General features: G+C 43.4%; 5 protein-coding genes across 8 annotated transcripts; 2 read left to right on the top strand and 3 right to left on the bottom strand.

Moving 5' to 3' along the window:
* Positions 1–2,186: 2,186 nt before the first annotated feature.
* rapsn (receptor-associated protein of the synapse, 43kD) lies at positions 2,187–6,554 on the bottom strand. The gene is made up of 8 exons (XM_047033868.1): positions 6,330–6,554; positions 5,199–5,537; positions 4,321–4,479; positions 3,369–3,467; positions 3,127–3,249; positions 2,964–3,017; positions 2,500–2,699; positions 2,187–2,278 (listed from the first exon to the last, which is right to left on the bottom strand). The coding sequence occupies exons 1-8, from the start codon at positions 6,552–6,554 to the stop codon at positions 2,206–2,208; spliced, it is 1,272 nt and encodes a 423-aa protein (XP_046889824.1). The 3' UTR covers positions 2,187–2,205.
* Positions 5,866–10,826, bottom strand: kbtbd4 (kelch repeat and BTB (POZ) domain containing 4). Its single transcript, XM_047033862.1, has 5 exons — positions 10,768–10,826; positions 10,002–10,483; positions 9,697–9,838; positions 9,458–9,564; positions 5,866–9,201 (listed from the first exon to the last, which is right to left on the bottom strand). The coding sequence occupies exons 2-5, from the start codon at positions 10,461–10,463 to the stop codon at positions 8,341–8,343; spliced, it is 1,572 nt and encodes a 523-aa protein (XP_046889818.1). The 5' UTR covers positions 10,464–10,483; positions 10,768–10,826; the 3' UTR covers positions 5,866–8,340.
* LOC124476620 (protein FAM180A) lies at positions 10,733–12,128 on the top strand. The gene is made up of 3 exons (XM_047033869.1): positions 10,733–11,199; positions 11,394–11,473; positions 11,577–12,128. Exons 1-3 carry the CDS (start codon positions 11,127–11,129, stop codon positions 11,910–11,912), a joined length of 489 nt encoding a protein of 162 aa, XP_046889825.1. The 5' UTR covers positions 10,733–11,126; the 3' UTR covers positions 11,913–12,128.
* On the bottom strand, positions 12,084–15,234 carry ddb2 (damage-specific DNA binding protein 2). Of its 3 annotated transcripts, XM_047033863.1 has the most exons (11): positions 15,046–15,234; positions 14,786–14,914; positions 14,593–14,708; positions 14,304–14,495; positions 14,031–14,197; positions 13,759–13,858; positions 13,390–13,567; positions 13,089–13,234; positions 12,778–12,933; positions 12,653–12,698; positions 12,084–12,544 (listed from the first exon to the last, which is right to left on the bottom strand). In XM_047033863.1, the coding sequence occupies exons 2-11, from the start codon at positions 14,907–14,909 to the stop codon at positions 12,288–12,290; spliced, it is 1,482 nt and encodes a 493-aa protein (XP_046889819.1). In that variant the 5' UTR covers positions 14,910–14,914; positions 15,046–15,234; the 3' UTR covers positions 12,084–12,287. The 3 variants fall into 3 exon arrangements, with proteins under 3 accessions (XP_046889819.1, XP_046889821.1, XP_046889822.1); XM_047033865.1 differs by having other exon boundaries at positions 14,593–14,914; positions 15,046–15,233; XM_047033866.1 differs by having other exon boundaries at positions 14,304–14,407; positions 14,593–14,914; positions 15,046–15,233.
* A 130-nt stretch (positions 15,235–15,364) lies between these two features.
* kif23 (kinesin family member 23) lies at positions 15,365–22,992 on the top strand. 2 transcript variants are annotated; one of them, XM_047033860.1, is made up of 23 exons: positions 15,365–15,493; positions 15,716–15,782; positions 15,911–16,039; positions 16,120–16,225; positions 16,350–16,486; positions 16,586–16,698; positions 16,942–17,112; positions 17,369–17,413; positions 17,695–17,807; positions 17,914–18,035; positions 18,159–18,261; positions 18,343–18,422; positions 18,537–18,656; positions 18,778–18,937; positions 19,182–19,340; positions 19,439–19,605; positions 19,710–19,883; positions 19,995–20,180; positions 21,133–21,366; positions 21,472–21,560; positions 22,114–22,195; positions 22,292–22,362; positions 22,456–22,992. In XM_047033860.1, exons 1-23 carry the CDS (start codon positions 15,480–15,482, stop codon positions 22,469–22,471), a joined length of 2,658 nt encoding a protein of 885 aa, XP_046889816.1. In that variant the 5' UTR covers positions 15,365–15,479; the 3' UTR covers positions 22,472–22,992. The 2 variants fall into 2 exon arrangements, with proteins under 2 accessions (XP_046889816.1, XP_046889817.1); XM_047033861.1 differs by lacking the exon at positions 17,369–17,413 and having other exon boundaries at positions 15,366–15,493.
* Positions 22,993–23,709: the final 717 nt, after the last annotated feature.

The following is a 23,709-nucleotide window of genomic DNA, read 5'->3' as shown; positions in this document are numbered from 1 at the left end:
TTGTTTTCTCACAGCTGTGACGATACAATCGTTAACATTGAAGATTTAAATACTTATGAAAGTAATAAAAAAAGTACTTTACCTTTTTCTATAGTAGTATTTAGAAGGAAACAGCACGCACATGTTTTATCGATAAAATAGAATACAAATAAATTCAGCCTTTTATTTCAACAATCCATAGAAAATAAGCATTTACAGTACATATGAGTTTCACAATTTATATATTGACTACATAACTATTGGTATTTGGCTCATTTAAATTCTTAGGTGTTCTTTACAATGTGCTGCTGGCCACAAATTAAGATTTTGACTTATGTAAAAAAATAATAACCTGTGTACAAGGTGAAAGTCTACATTACCAACAGGACTTGGTTGACCTTGTATTTGTACAGCACAACTCTTCTAAGGCAAAGAATGGATTAACAAGCCGAGGTAGTTAAACCACTGAAAGGCAGCTTTTTCACCATTATAAATGTACTACACTAGATTATTTTATCAATTGTTTTAGGCAAAGCAGGGAAATATTAACATATTTTACTCTGAATATCAATATCAGAATATCAGACACGACATTGGCTCCAACAATATCTAGCATATTAGTTTTGGCAAACGAGTTCAACAATCATACTAAAGGTAGACAACAAAAGGAAAAAAGGTAAAAGCTATACTTAGCAGAACTTGATAAAGTGATGGTGATAATGCAGTACACAAATTGTGATTTAATGGATTTTATCATAAAGTTGCACTGTGTCGTTATTTTGATATAACTCGGGGAAGACCCTAAGCAGAATTGTATGTACAGTAAATCTACAGTTTGATTTCAAATCCCATAAAGTACAATGTGCTGAATGATAAATTCATGCTGAAAACTAGGATTAACACCACCTAGAAAACATGTTTGTACTTCTCACAGTATGAAATACATACTTCTCAATATATGAATGTTAAAATATGCCTTAACATTTACTTAAACATGTACAAAATATTGATATAAATAAATAAACAGTCATCATGTTTGTACAGTTTCACTTTGATCATCTGACAGTTGCTCTACATGCTTAAGGAAGCATGCAATAACAAGTGTTGAGTTATTGCTCTTTTTAGTATCACTTTCATTCCGAGAAGTTCTTTAAATTTCAACATCTTAAGTCAATCCGGCTGTTGTCCTCAAAACAGTAAACATTCATGAAGCTAACTAAAGTACCAGTTATATTTACACATAGCTACAAGAGCACCACCAGAGAAGTAGATTCATCAAATAAATATCTTTACAGAGTATTGTTCATGCAAATGATTGGTCAGGTAAGATCGTTTCCCAATAACATAAGGTTTCCCTTAACAATCTTTTGACTTCAATCACAACACATTTCGGTTACTGTTAAACACAAGGGGAACTTTTCTCCAGAAATAAATGCTGGACAGGAATTTCTATGAATAACACAATGTGTGTTGAACAATTCCTCATCACTAAGAATAAGGAAAAGAGCTGCTTAACCATGTTTTTTTATAAAGACATACTAGTATTTGTTTTCTTAAGATGAGTTAGTTTTACCTAAATACAATTTACAGTTTAAATCAAGACAATTGTAACAGATAAAGGTACTGTAAAGTATTAACATTGATCAGTATAAGCTGAGGTAACCAATTAAAAGCCTTAATGTTATCTTTTCTACCCGGATATGAAAATATGCTCCTACCAAACTACAAAAAAAGAATAAGTCTAAATACAGTATATAGTATCATTAGAATTAAACAGTGATATTAAAATCTGAATCAGCTGGTCATTTCTATACACTGATATCTGAATGCCATATGTTGTGGCCAGAGATTTAAACAAAAGTTGAACAATTGTCGTTGAACATAATTCTCTGCCACATATTTGCAATGTTATTTCAAACAATACCATGTCAAATAATCATGAGGTTATTCGAAGGTCTTCAAAGTTGGTTTCGAAGTTAACTTGTCAGTTTGCAGTTTTCCCTTATCTCGGCCAGGACAGACATAATGTCCGTACAGAACCAGTCATGACAGCAGTCTCCACAGTACCAGAGGTCCCCGTCCTGGGAGAGTCAGAGCTGGCGATCTGCTCAGCGTTCTGCCCCTCCAGAGGCAGCCTGCTGTCTGACTTACACCAGGAGTCCAGGGGTTGAGGAGGGGGATCCAGGAGAATCCTGTAGATCCCAAGCAGCTACATGTCTTAGACCCTCACACAAACCCAGGTTTCATAGAGGACCGACGGCATTTAGGACAGCCCTTAGTCCCATTGGTCTGCAGGCACCTTCGAAGATAAAACATGAACTAACGTCAAATGCTCTATTGAACTCTGACGTTTTTAGAACAGACAGTTATATGTGAGAACTACTACAAAGTATACAATCACTCTCCAGACGTCGGCATCTTTTAATACACAAATACACTGGAAAGAAAAAAAAAGATTTAAAAAGAAATACTCATAAACGGAAAGAGTTTCAAGGTACAGAGAAGAGCAAGAGCACCTACTTGAGGTGGAAGATGTGGGAGCACGGTAAAGCCTGCAGCTGTTGGTCCTTCTCCCCGATGGACTCGCCGCACATTCCACAGTACAGCTCCAGCTCCTCCACACACTGCAGGAACTTCACCACCTGCTCCCTGAGTTCCTCCTGCTGTTCCTTACTGCGGAAGATCCCCTCGCTGAGGCAGTGCACCCTCAACGAGCACAGCTGAGGGGAAGGCCATGCACAGGAAAGTCAGGAAAGTCTATTTGTATAGCACCTCAACACCACAAATTAAGATACAAGAACATTTTAAATAGCATAACAAACAACCATAAAGTTGAAAGTTAGAAACCACACAGTGACACTCAATAAAGGGGCACTGTTAATACTTAAAATTCAGACAAATGTATCTTGATGTTTTATAACTGAATGCACGTGTAGCCCATGTGTCAGGGTCATTTGAAGAAAGTATGAATTATCTGCGCAAACCTTGTTTCCTAAAGCCTCAGCTAACTCCTGTGTTCGCTGCAGAGACTCGAGGGCCTGGTGGAGGAAAACACACATTTTTCATCAGGAATGTATCTCACAAGACAGCTGTAACATTCTTGAGGGAAAGAAACGGGGAAGGAAAAGTTGGAAAGGTAATATCTACCCTGTCTAGTTCTTTCTGTTGAAGCCAACACTTTGCTACTCCCAAGTAGACTTGTGTTTGTCCAAGGCGATTTCCAATCTCTGTCATAATGCACATTGAGGATTCGTAGCGAGGCAGTGCTTTCTGGAGACACGAAAAAGATTTCAAAGGGAATATTCACTGTAACTTTAAAATACAATCAATGTAAGATGAACAGTTAACATCTTATGATACACGTTCCTAACTTAGCAATGGCACCTTACATCAACATCATTTCTGCAGCGGTGAATGTCAGCAAAGTTTAGTAAGCACAGTGCTTGAAGAGGACGATCTCCATGTTGCAGTGCGATCTTCATGGACTCCTGGAAACAAATTAGGTTGAGTTGTTCATACAACGTACAATATAGACACAAAATACACACACTTAAAAGACCACTGACACTAATCACCAAGCTCATCTTTTTTTCACATTGCTGTTGCATGGCTTCAGTAAATTCTAATTCTAACTGACCTTTAGAAATGGAGCAAGAAAATACATAAACCACTGTGAAATCCTCGCTGGTGTGGGCATAGGTAGTTGTTTAATGAAAATATCAACTTGGTCAAAAGCATGGACAATGTTTTGCCTCATCCCCTTCAGTATTTTCAAGGTCTCCAATCGCAGTGATGTATGATAATGTCTACTAGATACAGTATGCTTTTGCTACAGATGGAAATACTGTGACATTGTTGCCACTGATTTAACTCCAGGATTTTGTATGTGTACAATGGCATTCTAGGTATGACAGGATGAATGAATTGTGCGGCTAAATGTATTCTGCAGAAGTAATAAATCTGAAAAGTACCTCTCTGCCCTGCTAATACTAAGTCCTCACTAAGTCCTCCTGCAGTCCGAAGCAATGACATCAAGTTATTTTCTGAACAGTACATAATTAGAACAGAGTTAAGACCAAAGCCATTCTCTTCATTAACACCATAAACCACCACCTAACAGAGCATATTTTTGTCAGGGTCTAAGGTCCAGTACAACAGATCAACTGCCAGCTGCACCTGTCAGTATCACAGTGGTCTATCTCCAGCCTAAATATCCCACTCTGGGATCCATACACTTCAAGGTGGTTGGTGTCAGAACCATCTTGATATGATGATTACAATACTTTTCACACTAACAAACCTAAGTTCCGGGCTTGTCTGTAGGACACTAATAGACAATACCTCACAGCATTCCATGGCATCTGGCAGGCGATCCAGTTTCCTGTAGGCCACTGACATATGGTACTGGCTCATGGCACGGTACTTAAGGCTCCAGCCCTTGCCATAGTCGTTGACCAGCTCCGCCGCTTTGCAGGGGAAAAAGAGGGCTTTCTCATAGTCCTGCCAGGATATGGGGAGAATAGTTTAGTGAGGCCTAATTCATCTCCTGTAACAAACATATAAAAAACTGAAACGTCCTTATGTATTGTATATCGCATCAATATTGGTGTATTAGTATCAGCTTTAGGGTATTGTCATGCTTGAGCATTCCTACTTTGGGTGTAGACGTGAACAACTTAGCTTGCCTGTGCTGTATGAACGGAAGATTCTAGACTGTAGTAACAAAGAAGCTACCAGAGTGTTTGTTGACTGAAAGCTTTTCTATTTTTTGTTTCACGAAAGAACTCGACATGCGAGTGCATTCTTTGAACACCACCTCATCACAAACTCATTGAAACCAATCCTCCCTGGGAAGCCAGAGGATTACTCTTACAAATCTCTAGTGTCAAGGGTACCTCGTGTGTCTGCGACAAGCCTGCCTTTCTCTGTCATTCTATGTTGTAGACACATAGTATAGATACAACCCTGGACTTAAGTCATGTCCAGTCAATCTCTGGATACAGTGGGCATGTAAAACAGAACAGCTTTAAATGAAACGCAATGAAAAAGTACATTTATTAAATTAAATTTGATTCTTTCAATCTAACCATGAGCTAAAACAATTGACTGTTATCTGTCATGCAATGTGTGTTTTCAGTTTAAGACAATTTCATGGAAGCAGTTTAAATCCTGCAGGCTTATTGAACTAATAATCTCAAGCTGGGTTCCTGAAACCATACCTTGAGCTGGACGTAGAAGTTTCCGAGACTGCAACACACTCTGCACTCCAGCATCTTGTCATCGTTATTGTGTGCGTAACGAAGGGCTTTCTCATAGCTTTCCAGGGCTTTCTGGAAAACACTGAGGCCCAGGAAGGCATTGCCCATGCTCAGACACACCTGGCCATTGAGCTGTAAACTCACTGTGGTGCCCTGCATGTTCAAGCAGGTTTTGCAATAAGAGACCGTTTTCTGGAAATCACATAACTTCTCATTGCTTCGTGCCAGGTTGAGGTAGCCCTCGGTCAGGAAGTCTGGGTCCTCCATCTCTCTGGCTGTATCAATCTGGGCCAAAGCATACTGAAGAAGGGAAGGCAGTGTGAAGGGGAGGAGCAGGACAGAAACACAAGGCCTTGGTAGTGGCTAAAACACATTGAAATGGTGTATTTAATTGAAAACTTTATTTATAGGTTGAGGATTTAAACCTAGCTTAGTCATCATATAGACACGTTTTTCCCTCCATTGACACAGGGTTTTTGAGTCGCATGGATGGAAGATGGTGGTTCTCTAGTTTCTGGGGCTTGGTAAGTTGTTAATGAAGTTTTCACTACGCTGTGGGTGAGTAAGGAGGTTTATGTCAACAAGGAGCGCTGCATTGAAGCTCTGGTTGCAAGGCACTCACTTTGTCTTGCATCCCACGGAAGCCACAAATTAACCAACCAGTAGTCATCAAGATTCAATCAAGAAGACCCTAAAAAAACATGTTCCACAGTCCTATTCCCTAGTTACTTGGCCAAAGTTGAAAAGCTGTAATGGTTGCAACAGGAGACCTACAAAAACGTACTTAATATTTGTCCCTGACACATTTGATGACACATTAAATTAATGAGAGCCCTAGCACCCCCTCATCAGATTCCTTATATGTTAACTTCCCTCCACACTTAAAGTGTTTTCCTATTGTCTCCAACTCTGTCATGATTTACTTCACATAGATTAAAGCAGTTTATCATTTTCTAAATAATTTTCCCCACCCATCAACAGAACCAACATCATCCATTAGAAATAATAGCTTCCCTGAACAAACGTCATTACCTAATTTGTATAGGTACAAGATCACTGGGCAGTATTCAGACAGGATGTTAGTAGGCTTACCTTGAGCATCTCTTTATACTTTCCCATCTCAGAGTGGGCAGTAATCAGACATCCCAAAACCCGAAACTTCCCTCCAGGATCCGAGGTCTTTTCCAGCACCTTGGTCCAGACGTGGAGGGCTTTGTCTGTGTGGTTGGACTGATACAACTTAAGGCCCTTTTCTATCTGCTGCTTGGTTTGGTCCTGGCCCATCTCTGCTGCAAGGTGCCTCATAAAAATATTCATCCGCTGAGGTGTTTTTACGCTTTCAGTGGGAGAGCAAGAGTGTATATCCTTGCCATGCACAGGTTAAGTCTCAAAAGATCCTGTAAAGACGATCCTCTGAGAGTTCCGTGCCAAAGAGGCTTCCTAAGATCCAGACCTTTCAGCTCCGGTTGTGCTGGGACAGAAAGGAAACTGGATCCACCATATTAAAGGGCCAACAAACCAAGACCTTCATTGCCCATCCATATCTTTAGTGAAATCTTTTGAGGACAACAAACCTCCCTCAATCCAAAGATTCCAATTCACCATTTAGATGTTTACAAGTTCTCCCTTGAAATTCTGGTATGAAAAACGCCAAAAGGTACACCTCTCCCTTCGAAGTGCTGGCAGTGGTATCCCAAAATATCTACTCCCTCCACACCCCAGCGAAGGAATTCTCAGTGCCCCTGCGTCCACCCCCCCCCCCCCTCTCGGAGCTGGCGCTAGAGCAGATGGCCTTGTCACTCTGGACCATGTGTCCCTGTAGGAATCCTGCTATACCCTTTGAAAAGTCCTGAGGTCACTGCAGCTCTTACACATCTACCCTCACACAAATGCACAAGACAAACACCAAACCCTGGAGTCAAATGCAAAACTCTTCAGAAGGTGATTTTTTTTTTTTTTTTGTACATACTACAAAATCCAAAATAATCTGAACTAAGTCTGTCACAAGGGTCGGTGTGCCCTGAGAAGGTCCCATAAACAAGAGTTATTTCACAACATTGGCAATCTGCGAGTCCATCACTGCTTGTAGTGGCTGACTATTCTAGTGGGCTGGCACACATGTGCCGCCCACAACCCCCACCCCTCACCTTAGCGTCAGCATCTGATGCTCAGAATAGTTCACAAAGTTAGACATGTTACTGGGATTAAGTTTCACCTCCACAGCCTCCTGAAAAACATCAATGGGATCGCAGCACTGGCCTCCCTAGTGGGGCGCGCTCTCTCCCCTCGTACCCCTTTAACCTCTACTGGGATACAAATAGGTGCTTTTTTATCGCCTTGCCATTCCCAAGATGGGACACCTTTCCCAGGTTATAGGTCATGTCTATGTCACTGCATAACCCCTTGTTTTTATGCGAAGCGTCATCTGGGAACAATACTAATTTGGTATTAATGTGGAGTTAATATTAAACATGGTCAACATCCAAAATTATACAGACAGGCTTTACACTAAGTTGTAATGAAGCACGCAAAACAATTTTAAACTAAGATACTGCTGGTAGTCCTTCGTGTGTGAATGATAACACCCAGCATCACCAAATATTCAAACTGTACAATAATACTGAGTTATTTCATGCACAAGTACAGCACGAAATGTATAGATACAAAAGCAGCAAAACAACCTAAAGCATGACAATGTACAATAACTGGTTTCACACGAGTTGCACTCAATCACAACACAGCTTTTCGGTAAGACAACCGAAACTCACTGCTGTGAGAACTTACCAGAACAAACACGGGTGAAGCAATAATAACACAGGTGAAGATTGGATCTTCTGGATCTTCCACAGTAAGGATGCTGTGTATTGTAGACAATGGTTGAAATATATGATTGGTTGTCAAACTAAAACTGTCCCATGCATAATCCAAAACCAAACCACCCACCTGTGACTTGTTCAGGAAAAGGAACTACAGCTTAATAAAACATTTACAGGCACAAATCAACAAGTCTCACAATGTGGTCAAAATGAGTCCATCCCCAATCCTTCCAATTCCATCGTCTCAAATGATTTCAAACAGTGAGTCGGCGTCCGGGGGAAAGAGTTTAGGCCAACACAAACTGCCAGTTGGTCAGGAGGATTTTAATGCCACTGATAACAGAGACTACAGAGGTGGCAGGGTTGAACTTCAATGTGGCGGCATCGCCTTTTTTACACTTGTCCCTGAAAACGTAGATGCAGCCGTTACAGCTGGCCACCTTCCAGAGGGAAGGCACACAGCTCCACATCTCTGGGAAGCGCAGACGGGTGAAACTATCCAGCAGGGGGTTGTAGCAGACCAGGGAATCACCCTCGGCCACGATGAAGATCACGTCCATGTGGGTGGCGGCGTGCATGCAGCCCGCGAAAGGGAGCACGTAGGGTTTGATCCGGCACTTCTGACTGGCCGTGTCGAAGCACTGGATGAGGCGGGACGGCTTGGTGAAGAAGTCCATGTCGTTCTCCTCCCCCCCCAGCAGGTAGATGGTACCTCCCAGGTTGACTCCGGCAGCCCCCGACACAGCAGTGTCCAGCTGGCTGGTCTCTGTCCACATGTTGTCTTTGACAGTGTAGAAGATGACGGCGTTGGACAGGGTGTCCTGCAGGGTCTTGCCCCCCAGGGAGTAAACGGCGTCTTCGCTCAGGACAGACACCATGGTGTGATGGAGGCGGTCTCTGGGCAGAGGGGCGCAGCGCTCCCAGTCCATGGTGTGCATGTTACACTTCCACATGCGGCGAGGGATGGAACCTCCCACCACGTAGAGGTCTCCTCCGTGCTTACAGGCCGCGGTGATCTGGTGGCACAAGCTGTTCTGACCACTCACGCTGACGGTGTCGTCCTCGTCGCAGTGGAGCGACACGGCCAGGGAGTGTGTCCGAGCTTCCTCCTTCCCGATCAGGTAGATGTGGACCTTCTCACCGATTTCCTGCGGAGACCCAAAAATACTTTTTTTTCCCCTGCCCATTTGTGCTGCAGAAACTGTGTGCGTGAATCACAGGTGTCATTGCGTCATTCGAAAGTAGCGTTGACGTACTGCTGTTTAAAGTGGCGTTTCTGTAAGGATGTCGTAGCGTTCAAATGTCACGGGACCTGAGTTTGAAATCCGGTGTGGGGAAGAACAGTCGGAAGCATTACAAACGGGTGTCGCAACTACCGCGTAACAAATCTAATCACAAACATACCTTAAGGTTATCCTGGAGTAGACCGGAAAACTCCTCTCTCTCTACCTTGTTGTGGTTTATCCAAGAATCAATGGCCACTGTTGGATTCTGGGAGCTCAGAACACCATCTGCAGTGAAGAAGCGTTGAGAAAATACTCTGAGAAAAGATGCCACTGCTTATAATCACTTCACCGCACAATCATTCCTATTCATACACATAAAATGACTGTGTTTAAACAAACAGCCAAGAAAAGCCCTACCTTTGACAATATCCAGTAGCAGGCCAAGGGGCAGATTGAGGAATTCGTCCGTCTGATGCAGCTGAACCAGGTGAATTTTAGCACAGTGTTTAGCAGCTGTGTACAGTTCCTGATCGCTGTGTCTGTCTGCCAGCCACATCACCTGAGAGGAAGGAAAAGTAACAAAACACAATTAACTTGGTGACGTTACATGACGACTGTCAGTCCTTTGTATTCAGAGCTCGGGTGGCGTGTACACATTAATGGCCTTCGGTATTAACATTTGCTCTGCTGGTCCATATCATGTAAACATCGCTGGCACCCACCTGGAGACAGCTCTTGACCTCCACGGTGCGTGACAGGAAGCGGGAGCATTCTTCAAAGAGAGCGGTCAGCTGGTACATGTCTGCCATCTCGTAGGTGTCCTGCAGGTCCTCAACCATCAGTTTGATGGTACCATGGTAGATGTAGTCCACCAGCAACTGAAAGACCTTTGCGCTCACGTCCTTTAGTTCTATACAGCGGTTATGTGACTCTTTCAGGTTAGAGGTAAACATGGATCGGAAGAAGCTGCTCTGTGCTGAGAGCACCAGGCGGTGCAGGTTGAACTCCTTTCCATCAACGTTGATGGTGACATCGGCAAACAGGCCATCCTCCAGGCAGAGGTCCATAATGCTCTTCACCACGCGGCTGGAGTGGGAGCGGTCAGTGAAAGTGTATCCCAGGAAATAGTTTTCTTCTCCTTCAGAGCCACGTGCACCGAGCCCCCCCTCTTCATTGGACTCCATTTCATCTGTTAGTTAACTGTCTGGAAAGCAAAATACATGTGAATCATGAGAACTTTGTGATACACAAAGAGTGCAATCGATTTGTTGTTGTAAGAACTGTAAGATAATTCCGTTGAACAAGGTTATGAAACTGTTTACCTAAAATGTTACAGTACTGTTAACGCTAACCTATCAATACAACAAGGTTGCTATCGGGCAGAGAAAAGCTATTTTGAGGCGGCTGGTTTGTGCGCCTCTTGCATAGACAGTTTGTGACCATGTGAAACTACATGAGTTTTGTAAACAAAACTACTGAAGAAATTACCTTTCAACTATATTTTCATGCGGACGGTCACGTCAGACTGTTCTCCGGAAGTAAACAAACGTTTTCATTGGCTAACAGTCAGAGGATATACAATCTTGAATTTGTGCTACTGCCACCGAGTGGTTAAGGTACACTACTGCATATTGTAGTCGAAAGAGGTAAGCAGCAAATAGAAAAAAGGATCCTCTTGGCAGTAAGAGTACCGATACACACAAATCAGCCAACTGGCCCGTATACTTTTTCCAAGTTGGAAAATGGTATGGTATTTCAGCTTTCACTCTGTCTGACCTTTTTCAGCAGTAGTTTAGGTGAACCTCGAGATAGAAGTAATTCTCCACAGATATAAGTATAAGAATAGAATGGCAACAAAACTGCAGTTTGGAATCGTCATCCATATGCTTTTGGGGCTGTGGATTTATGAACTCTTCACAGGCAAGTTAAATTATACTGTTATAAAGTTGAATTACCTGAATTCCATGCTATGAGACCGAAGTGGAAATACAGTGCTTGCATGTGATACTTTACATTCATTATGCATGTTGATTGGTATCCGTACTGTCTGTTCTCTTAAATGAATACCAAGTCCATAATGTGTGAATACCAAAGTCCAAATACATCTTTCACAGAGGAAGCAGCTGCTCAGCATGGTGGGCTTGCTTCTCAGGGATTTAGATCAACCATTGAGGACACAAACCTGATGTTTGAGGTACTACATATTAAAACATTCAAAAAAATATATTCAAAGACAAAGCAAATTTAATATAACTACACCCAAGCACTGATTAACTGATCTTTCCCTGAATATGCAGCTTTTGTTAGGTGGATTGGAGATTGACCAGGATAACAACATCAGGTTGCTTGACCAGGAGATGGCATCTATGAGACAAGGACGAGCATTCCTGGCCTTGGTGAATGACAACATACCCAAAACCCTGCTTTCTATGGAACAGTTGCTGGACACACTTGAAGGTCAGAAGAAGCCACTTTCTACAGCCAGCTTCCAGAGCCTGGTCATGGGAATGATCTACACAGCTCATCAGACCAAGCAGCAGGAGAGGGAAGATAAGCAGCAAGCTTGGGGCAGTGTGCTTTTTCGCCTTGCTAATGTTACAGTCAATGCTCTACGCAGACAGGATCATTCATAGATTCATTTGCTTTCATTTATGGGCTGTAAGACAGTTAAACAACTTTGATAATACTCAAAATAGTTTTTGGATCCCTCTCTAGTCAAATGAATAATGAAAACTATATATGTTTTGTAATTAGTAGATGAGAGTAGCATGATTAATACAAAACGACACTAGATAGGTACCACATTCAAGCAAGCATAAAGATGTTTATTGAAATATATAAAATTGTAAAAAGACACATACATGGGTCATAAAAAATTTCAGAAAAATAAGTACTTTCATACCAAAAAGCAATAAACAAAAACGTACATACAACAGTTATAGAGGCTTGAGTGACCCATCATGACTGTTTTAACATGGTCTAGTTATTCATCTTGTTTACCATTTAGATCACTTCTTTTTGCCTTTCTGTGTCTTGCTATTCTCCAATGGTTTGGACTTGGTCTTGGCTCCTGGTGACTCCAGGGACGCCAGTTTTTTCTTCAGCTTTGCATCCTCAGCTGCTCCTCTCCTGTCTCTGGTGGAGCGCTGCAGACGAGTCCTGGGCTGGCCTCTGAAGCGTCCTCCATCACCTCCCGCCTGCTCCTCTGGATCTTTCTGCTCCCTGCCAAGCATGTTGTCAGAAGTCCACATCAGGATGTTGACTCCTGCAATTGAACAAACACAACTTTATTACATTAACATTATTTCAAAATCTGCATGGGACGGGTATTAATCAAGCTCTCTGTTCACTCATTTCTACAATTAGAACTCACCCATTCCAGATCCTAAAACATCTCCCATCGGATTGAACTTATTGACCTAGACAAAACAGATTTCAATGTGATTGTCTTTTCACGAACCTCCAAAAACAATGAGTGACCCTTCCAAAACGACTTACAGATATGATGCCCGGAGCACTGGCATCATGCAGCTGACACACAAGCTGTGCAGAGTTGGCATCATAGATATCAATGGTCCTCATGTCACCAGTACACACATTATCATCAGGATACCGACCAGCCACTATGAGGTCATACATAGGGTGCCAGGTGGCCTGATGACCAAAAGACAATGTAAAGACACAAGTCAAGGAAAAATGCATCAAATGCCTAGTTCTGTTGTTATATGTAGACATGAGGGATAATACAGAATTATCCATAGACATATATAAACACTGTTTATATATATATCTATGGAATGATCACCCACCTTAATAGGTGTGAGGTGTTGAAACTGCCTGTGTGGGTGTTGAATGATATGCTGAGGGCTTGACCAGTCAGCGGAGGAATACACTCTGATTTGGTCATACTGGTCTGTGGTTAGCAGCTTGGAGCAATCCAACGGGTTGAAATAGGCTGTGTTCCAGGAACAAAAACATCAATTAGGGAGCACATTTCCCCCCCCCCCCAAATAGTTCAAACAGAGCCCTTTGACAGTAGTTACACATTGTTTGTTTTAAAAGAACAGGTACGTCCAACCACAAACAATAACTGATGCAGTTAAAAATTACCTGAGTTGACAGCTTTGTCATGAGGCATATTATGGAGGAAGCTGCTCTTATCTTTGATGTTACGCAGATCCCAAAGCTTGACTGTGTGGTCGACAGATGCTGTTGCCAACAACCAATCACACCGAAGGTTCAATTCAGCATGTGTCACTTTTGCCTTGTGCAACTTCTCACTGAAGATCTGTTGGAGAAAATACAAAATAAATATGAATGATATGCAATGTAAGCTAACTGCTGTTGTGTTACAATAAATAAATAAAATATGATATACTATTAGCATATGTTACAGTATAGAAAGATGTGTGAACATTGTTAGCTGAATAATATATTTTTTAATGATGCTGGAAGAAACATCCAAGTTTAAACCCAAACCTTATGGCCATCTATGGCCAACAGTTGGACATTTCCCATATTGTCCCCTGTCACAAGCATCTGTCTGCTCACTGACACATCCACACAGCAGTACCAACAACTGGAGAGAAAAAAATAACCATACATGAGTATAACAGAAAGTAAAATGTGCAAATCATACTAAAAAAAAGGAACAAGCAATGTTTATACTACATCAGAAAAGTCTATAATTTCATGGAACATTGGATTACATGCTATACTGCCACATTCATTCCCTCAGCATGCAAACTCACCAAAGAGTATGGTGGCTGTGACCACAGTCTGAGGTTCTGGACAGAGTGGTGGTCTGATGCCCCTCAAAGCTCTGCACAGCCAGTGAGCCGTCTCCAGAGACAGTGTAGATTTTTGCCAGGTCGGTCGGACAAAACTTGATCCCACCGATGAAATCCCCGGCTCCTTTCTGCGAATAAATTTACAAATGCAATGCAACAAATAGGTAATATTAACTGTACTGTTATTATTGGGTCCAGTATACACAAATATAGATACTTGGAAATTATTCTCACCCCTTGAATGAAGCTCATCTTGTTGACCCTATTGTAGTCCCACAATACTATGTCTCCACCTTTGGATCCAATGGCCAGTGAGGTGGTATGGTTTGGATGCCATTCTATGCAAGTGATGCGGCGGTTAAATAGAGATGTAGTGCGATGGAGTTTATATGTGGCAAGAGAGCGAAGAAAAGGTTGCTGGAGACACTGGAGTAACAAAACAAAGTTACAGCTAAGCATTTGGGCTGTGTCAGTGTGTTTTGGGGATCTAATGCAAAAACACTTGCTTTGAAAATGCCCACACCTGTCTCATTTGTGAATGAAAACTTTGGCCCAGACTACATTTATAGATAAAATGCAAGATACTTTTGCGTCCATTTCTGTTATGAATTCGAGTGAATATCCGAGGCTGGTTGGCACCTGAAAAGGACAGACATTAGTTATAAATGCATTAAACAATTCATACGATGTTTAAGGCAACATTTGACCAGACAGACATGTTTTGAATGATGTGCTCCCTTCCATCGTATCCTGCGACTTTTTGGAGGTCGTTCTCCCAGAAGTTTTCCCATTCTGTTTTTTTGACTTGGCTGCATCAACGACTGCCTTGGCCTTTGCCATTTGACCTGTGAATCACAAGGTACTACTGACAAACTTTTCTGCACTTTGATTTTACATTAGCTCGCTAGTTAGCTAGCGGTATTATACAACAAAATAATCTTAGTCTAGACAACAAACGACAGTTACATCCACTTACCGTATTGGACGCGTATTAGTTAGCAAGTGTTGGATTTCAGTCTCACGTTCCGTTTTTTATTATGTCTGGCTGGTTATAATAGCTACATTTCCACGTGCATGAATACACATATCTTGAAATGCATGAAACACAAATCCACCTCCGTAGACAAAAATGGTCCACGTGACAAATGTTTTGTAACGTTCTGTTAGGCTACAGCTTGACAGTAGGTGTCAGCATCGCCCTCTGTACGCAGATGTAGCTTTTATTTTGAAAGGTGTGGTTGGACCGGAACAGGAAAAACTATATCGAGTCGATGGCGCTTTCTTTGTTCTGATTGGTCCATTTGAAAAATCCGTTGTCCTCGAGACCGGAGGGAAAGTTCGAACTTGGAACTGAGGAGAAGGATCTCAGAAAAGAAGAGTTGAAATAATAACAAACAACAACAATTCACCATGATAAGACCTACGTGAGTACTCATTCAAAAAAGACAATTGTAGATGTACTCTATTTGTAATTAACTGATACATTTGTTAAATTAGCTTACTAAGTAAATGGCTACCTGATGGCTCGAGTGGAGAGAAGTACCTCGGTCGTTAGCTCCAGCTATCTACTAGTACTGTACTCCAGCTGGATTATTTAGCCACCTGTGTAGCTAGCTAACAGTGTTGTTACGTCTTGTTATTTTAAGTAAGGGCAAAACCCCACGTAGACCTGCTCCCAAAAAGCCACCCAGCAACCAGAAAGACCCGGTTGGGGTGAGTATCTAACAGTATAGTAACCAACGTTAGGGTACCGAAGCTTTATATAGTATACTGTACTGTAGGTAGCTACTGTAGGTAAGCTACGTAGCTTTATCTTAGTTATTATCTTTGATTCTCGTCAGGTGTACTGCCGTGTACGACCCCTGGGTGTAGAAGATGAGGAATGTTGTATCGAAGTAATCAGCAACACCACCATTCAATTGCATGCCCCTGATGGGCTGAAAGCCAACAGGAATGGGGAGTTTAAAGAGGTAATTGTGAAATACAACCACAATCAGTCTTTCAGCACTGTCCAAAGTACTTATTTGACAACATCAAATTTCCTTTACAGACACAGTATTCTTTCAAGAAGGTGTTTGGAATTAGCACATCCCAGATGGAATTGTTTGAGGACGTTGCCAAACCTCTTGTGGATGACCTCATTCATAGTAAAAACGGTGAGAAGACAGGAGAGGCAGGTTTTGTTTGATATTCCAAGGTTAACCCACGAGTAAGCAGAAAGATTTTCTCATCTCTGTGTTTTGTCATGCTAAATTGTATATTTTTTTTCCGTATTGGCAGGCCTATTGTTTACTTACGGTGTCACAGGAAGTGGGAAGACTTTTACAATGACTGGTTCTCCAGGGCAGGGGGGTCTTCTCCCCCGGTCTCTTGACATGATCTTCAACAGCATAGGCCCATACCAGGCCAAGAGATTTGTAAGACACACATTTTGGCTTGATTTTAGCCTTGCATCTAATTTTTATCGACCAGTTGTTATCTCGGTTGTAAGTAACAGTCTGATTGTGTGTGTCAAGGTTTTCAAGACGGATGACAAGAATGGTATGGAGGTCCAGACTCAGGTTGACGCTCTGCTTGAAAGGCAAAGGAGAGAAAACCAGTCATCTGTTCCCAAAACCCCTTCCTCCAAGTACGTTTCAGTCCCAGTTTCAATTATTTCAAAGAAATAAATTATAATATGCTAAGCTAGTATTAAAGGGATAGTTCACCCCAAAATCAAAAATACATATTTTTCCTTTTATCATTTATCCACCCAGATTGACATTATAACATTAGCTAGAAGTGAGCAAGATACGTTTTAAATGTCTTCCTCGTAGTCTGACATTGCTAGCTTGTGGAGCTTTCATGATTGTCTTTGTTATAATGTTTGTAGACAAAGGCTGGATCCGGAGTTTGCCGACATGATCAATCCAGAGGAGGCCTGCAAAGCTGAAGGTGTTGATGAGGACAGCAGCTACAGTGTGTTTGTGTCCTACATTGAGATCTACAATAACTACATCTACGATCTTCTGGAGGAAGCACCATTTGAGCCAATCAGACCAAAGTAAGCTCAAGAAAATCAAACCAAGTTACAAATGCAAGAATTTCCTAATGTGTTCACTGTTCATTAATGGATAATATATTATGAACTGATTCCCAACAGTTTGTACCTCATCCTCTTAATGTATCACAATCTGGTTTTATTTGAACTGAGAAGCCACTGCTCATGCAGGATAGCCTACTGACTGACATTCTGTGGTACTTTGTATGGAGTCATTGTAGAGTAGGTTGCAGATCAAATGTTTGTGTTCCTTTGCTAGGTGGAATGGTGGAGGCACTCCTCTGAGGCAGAACACTGAGTTCATGTGCGTGGCCAGTGAGAGTAGCTTAAATAAGCACATGTCTTACAGTTGCATTTGGCTGTTGTATAGTTAACAAGTTCGGTTAGATGCTTACATGTGCTTTTTATTGGCACAGCTATTTAATACTTTGTTTGCATTGTCATGGTTATCTAATAGCATTTTGTGTCTGGAATGCATTCACCCAACACTAACAGAAATGGTCCTTGCTGTAATTGTATGCTCTCTTTTTTGTTGTTATTGTTGCACTTTATTTCACTACTCACTCGTGTATTATGTGGCTGTAGACCTCCGCAATCCAAAATCCTCAGAGAGGATCAGAACCACAACATGTATGTGGCCGGATGCACAGAGGTTGAGGTGAAGTCCACAGAGGAAGCATTTGAGGTTTTCTGGAGAGGTAAGCCTTGTTAAAAAGCTACAAATCAACCAGTACTTCAGACTTTATCTCTCTCGTTGCCCATCAGTTTCAGTTTGCCAAACACTTTTAAACGTGTTTGTTGCAGGCCAAAAGAAAAGGAGGATTGCCAACACTCAGCTAAACAGAGAATCCAGTCGTTCCCACAGTGTGTTCATCATCAAACTAGCACAGGCCCCCCTGGATGCAGACGGAGATAACATCCTGCAGGTCAGACGACTCTATGACACATCACTAACAACCTCAAGGGTACTGCACTTCAATGGGTGGAAAAACTCCCAAGTTTGTTTATGAGATGTGTAAAGTTGTACATGTTTGTCTGTTGGCTGTTAGGATAAGAGCCAGGTGAATGTGAGTCAGCTGTGTCTGGTGGACCTGGCAGGCAGCGAGCGCACCAGCAGGACTCGGGCCGAGGGCAGCCGCCTGAGAGAAGCAGGTCTGGGAGCTCCACACTCTCACCTCTGTAAGGTCACGTTCCGCCTGGAGCTGAGGCTTTAACAACAATCTGTGTTTGCAGGTAACATCAACCAGTCCCTGATGACTCTGAGGACTTGTATAGAGGTTCTTAGGGAGAACCAGATGTGTGGCACAAATAAGGTGGGTTTTTAATCATTGTTTTATTTTGTTGTTCTTGCCCTTTTGTACCTTTTTGGCCAGTACAAATGTGCAAAGAAAGAAAAAGGGCAAAGACCATTCTCCGCCTTTTTACAGATGGTTCCCTATAGAGATTCAAAAGTGACACACCTGTTCAAGAACTACTTTGATGGAGAGGGAAAAGTCCGGATGGTGGTCTGTGTCAATCCCAAAGCGGATGACTATGAGGAAACCATGGTATGTCTGCTTATTTTGGTTTTTAATGCCAGTGTAAATCCAAACCATTCACCATCAGTCGAAGTTCCATGAGAAACGCTCGCTCCGGTGTACTCATGAAAGCGTTTTTCTGTGTGTGCAGCTGGTGATGCGGTTCGCCGAGATGACCCAGGAAGTGGAGGTGGCGCGGCCGGTGGACAGACCCATCTGTGGCTTTGCTGCCGGGCGGCGGCAGAAGAACCAGGCCTTCAAGGACGAGCTCTCCAGGCGTCTGGAAGAGAGAGGCGGCCCTTTAGACGGAGGTGACTGTCTCGTCTGCGCCACAACAGAGACAAACCCAGAGCCTTTATGCAACATCAATGATCAGGGGGTTCATTGGGGCTGGCACCAGCAATTTAATAATCATACATTCTCCTTTCATACAAGCTGTCCTCTTATTGTGTACTCGTATTGTGTTTGTTCTATACTTTGGTACCAGTTTATGGCAGTCATTTGAGATGCATGTATCCTCTGTCATCTTTGACTTCCTGTTGTCGTTCCCTGCAGCCCCCTCTGTGATGAACGAGCTGCTGCAGAGCTTCCCCCCGCTGCCCGCCTGCGAGCTACTGGACCCTCACGATGACGTCACCCTGCCCAGGATCATCCAGGTGCTGGAACAGAGGCAGCGGATCCGGCACAGGATGACCGAGGAGTACCACAAAGCCGGTGAGACTGAGCGTCCCAGTTCAACCCTCACCTCTTAAGCTGCTGCCCTGGGTTGGATTCAGTGGGTCATACCTTTTTTTAACCCTGCTCTGTTCCAGCCAAAATGATGAAGTCCATGCTGCAGGAGTTGGACAGCAACCTCATCACCAAAGAGAACTTCATCCATGATCAGAGGGGCAAACTGGGAGAGAAGGACAAAATCATCCAGAACCAGAAGGCTGAGATGGAGCGTCTGGAGAAGAAGGCCAAGATGCTGGAGTACAAGGTAAAGACATCCCCCCCAGTTAGTCAACCTCTGGACTGCTATAGTGTACTGCAACTGACATGTCTGTAATGCTCCTGTGTGTGTGTGTGTGTGTGCGTGTCCAGATCGACATCCTTCAGAAGACCACCAACATCTACGAGGAAGACAAGCGCTCCCTGCAGCATGAGCTGGAGAGCCGGGAGCAGAAGTTCCTGAGGGAGCTGTCTGAGAAGAAGCGCATGGAGGCCCGCATGCAGGGCATGGTGTCAGACACCAAGCAGAAATGGGAGAAAGAATGCGTGAGTACTGTAGCCCTTCTATGAACTGTACAGACACACGCACGCACAACCTTCACTGACCCCGCGTGAGGGTGTGTGGGTCTTAACGCCATGGTCTGCTGTGTGCAACAGGAGAGGCGTGTGAACGCCAAGCAGCTGGAGATGCAGAACAAGCTGTGGGTGAAGGACGAGAAACTGAAGCAGCTCAAGGCCATCGTGACTGAGAGCAAGTCTGAGAGGCCTGAGGCGCCCCAGCGCCCGTCCCGGGAGAGGGACCGACTTCCTGCCAAGAGATCTGCGTCGCCCTCCCCTGTTCCTGTACGTTACGCCGACATGCGCTTCTAGAGCCCTGCCTGCCAGCTGTCCTACTCCTTCACTAACCTACTGACCCGCTTCTTAGGACCGGATAACTTCCAGCGTGATGTTTTTGTTGTTGTATTTCTATCCTGTTGAACCAGTGTCTAAAACTGAATGCTGCTACCTCTAATATTGACTAATGCCTCCATAGAAAATGTACCTCATTGCTCCCATAGCTGGTCTTGTGGTTAATGTTTGTGTACATGCTGCGATGTGTGACTAACTGGGTGTTGTGTGCAGTCTCTGTACTCTGCTCCTCAGCCGTGCCCCCCCAGCCAGGCCCCTGTGTACTTCCCCTCCCAGTTCAGGCCAGGGCCCTCCTCCCCCACTCCTAGCGCTAGCTCCCTGTCTGTAGCCTCCTGCATCTCCGACTGGGAGCTGAGGGCCTCCCAGGACAGCTGCAGGCAGGATAGCCACTCCCCCTTTGCCCCAGACCCAGCCTATCAGACTAGAGGTCTAGACCAGGTCCAGGCCGCCAGCCTGGACAGGAGAAGAGGCAGGTGTTGGGTCAGGGAGGCAGAGACCCGCCCCCAGCCATGTGACCTAGACGTAGGCGAGGAAGCGCACAGGGTCAGTGAAGCTTTAGGTGGTAAAGATGTGCGAGGAATCACACAAATATCTCAGTTGACCTAAGGTCTTGTATTGTTCTCGCGGGGTTTTCAAATGTGGGTTTGAATGGCTGTAGGGGAAAATGCTTTAAAACATATTTCCCCTCGTGTATGTTTTTGTTTTTTTTGCACTTTAGACATAAATAAATGGATTTTCTTACTAACAACACAATCCTCTTTAATAACACCTGACTGATCATAGGTTGTATCTTATCTGTTTCGAACGGGCCCTTTTACTTGGATCTGATCACCAGCCACACAGACCACCCTCTGACTTGTCGCTGACTCCTCCTCCTTCTGAGCAGACTGCAGCTCCGGTGCGGCCGCTGCACAGGCGCTCGCACTCTGCTGGAGGGGAGAGGTGGGTGGACCACAAGCCCTCCTCCAACGTGGAGCTGGACACGGTCATGCAGCCCATCCTCCACAACGCCATCAAGGTGTCCACCCCCAGCGAGAAGGCCTTGTCCAAGTGTGACAAGTATGTGCTGACTCACCAGGAAGTGGCTTCCGATGGAGAGATCCAGACCAAGCTGATCAAGGTACCCCCCACAGACTCGCTTGACTCACACAGCGCACCGATAGTCTTTTCTGGAGGGTGCAATGAGGGTGTCTGATTTTTGGGGGGGTTATTTCTTTTCATTCAGGGCGAGGTGTTCAAAACCAGAGGCGGTGGACAAGCAGTCCAGTTCACTGACATTGAAACTCTGAAACAGGAGCTCCCATCTGGCCCCAGGTAGGTGTTTAGCTAAGTTGGTGATCACTACACACTCTGGGGGGCAGGGAAGTCCTCCCCAACCAGGCTTGGTTCCCCTCTTCAAATTGCAAAAAAATTGTTTTATATATGACTGAGTTTTTAGTTAAATGTGGGTGTGAATGTAGGACAGGGTCCTCTCCACTCCCACCCCCCAATATGTGCAGGAAAACACAATGTCTGAGAGGAGGGTCAAAGCAGCAAACCACACATCAGGGGCATCAGGTCACATGGTCTGTGCATCAGGTCACATGGTCTGTGCATCAGGTCACATGGTCTGTGCATCAGGTCACATGGTCTATGCATCAGGTCACATGGTCTATGCATCAGGTCACATGGTCTGTGCATCAGGTCACATGGTCTGTGCATCAGGTCACATGGTCTATGCATCAGGTCACATGGTCTGTGCATCAGGTCACATGGTCTATGCATCAGGTCACATGGTCTGTGCATCAGGTCTCCCCGGATGTGTTCACCATTGCCCACTCTGTTATCATCCACCCTTAAACGGAGGACTGTTTGTGTCTCCCTGCAGTCGCAAGAGGAGGTCATCTGAGGGCAAACCTGCCCAGGAGAATGAGCATGTGGAGGGAGACTGGACAGACGTGGAGACCAGGGTGAGAGCACGACCAGCATGGGTGTACATGTGGGGGTTAAGACCTTAGGTTAACTTTGCTATTCTCACACTGTCCTCTCCCTCTCTCCTCCCGCAGTGCTCTGTCGCTCTGGAGATGAGAGCTGGGTCGAACATGGGGCCAGGATACCAACACCACGGGTATCCTAAGTGAGTTCTACCTTGTTACTACACGCAAAAAAAGTGTTTTGAGAAGTCGATGTTTGATTGGGTTTTTTTCTAATAAATTATTTTGTATTGCAGACGCAGGAAGCCGTAACAGCCTGGTCATGGTTCTGCAACACACTCCATGCCCGACTGCCCACGTGCAATACCACACATTTAACTTTGAAATATTGCTGCAGTATCACTATTTAAACAATTTTCTATGCTTTTATATAATAATGTATATATTGTTCACTGAGACTATTTTGTCACATGTTTTATAGTTTGGTGTGCTCACAAAAAGTGTTAATGTATCATGATTCAGCCAAAGACTTGTTAAGTTGTATTGCCCAGTGACCAACAAAATGTTTTGCATTTGTATACTTAGGGTTGGCAACCAAACGTGGTTGCATGGCACATAAGTAGAGTTGAAGGGGAGGTCAATAAGATGACCCCTTTGTTTGTTATTATTCTCCTTGTGTCAAAATTCATGTTCAGGTTAACTTTTTGAATCAGCAGGTGTTTCATTTTTACATTTTCTCTGTTCATGTGTGAAGATTTAATCTTAGGAGCTGAGCTGCACAGCCTTTACTGTACTCTACTGTAGGAATTCAATAAATTCCTTTTGTATCACCAGTTTTAGTTGTCATTATACATTTGCTCAATTAACTTTGAACATTAGGTGGCAGCAATGTGCCATAATTGGTATCAACAGGGTTCCCCAGGGTCTTAAAAAGTCTACAATTCTGAACCTTTTTAAGGCCTTAAAACGTCTTAGAAACTGACAGATTTTCATCCGAGGTCTTAAATTTAATTTAGTCAGGTGTAGACTTTTCTTTAATAGAAAAATTTATTTCCGCAACACTGTTACTTATTAAACAGAAATGTACAGCTTACCGTCTATTAGGGGTGGGAATCTTTTGGTACCTCATGATTTGATTCAATTCAAAAGACTGAATCGCGATTCATATCTGAATCGATTTTTTACCCCACCCCTAGTACTTAGTGCTGAATTAAATTTAATTTGGTTACTAATGTGATTGCTTTATCTGTAAATTGAATTCATGCTTTTTCAATTTTTTTCAGAATTTCTTTGATTTTAATATTTTTTTGGGTAATGCGTTGTGTAGGTCTTAAATTTCGATCTTTATGGTCTTAAAATGTCTTAAAAAGATCTTCAATTGGACTTACTGAAACCTGCAGGAACCCTGTATCAACTAATATTCTAATGTTGAACGAGGAACACAGTTTGAAGCTCAGAGGACCAGATCAACATTTGATCATCCTGACAAATGATGGGCTTTTCAACAACCCACTGTGTTGCAGTATCCAGTGCAGCATCACCAGCTCAGA

This window comes from Hypomesus transpacificus, chromosome 14 (assembly GCF_021917145.1).
Source record: "Hypomesus transpacificus isolate Combined female chromosome 14, fHypTra1, whole genome shotgun sequence".
In the NCBI taxonomy this organism is placed as follows: Eukaryota; Metazoa; Chordata; class Actinopteri; order Osmeriformes; family Osmeridae; genus Hypomesus; species Hypomesus transpacificus.
Note: the sequence above shows the minus strand (reverse complement) of the source record. Positions and strands in the feature narration are given on the sequence as shown.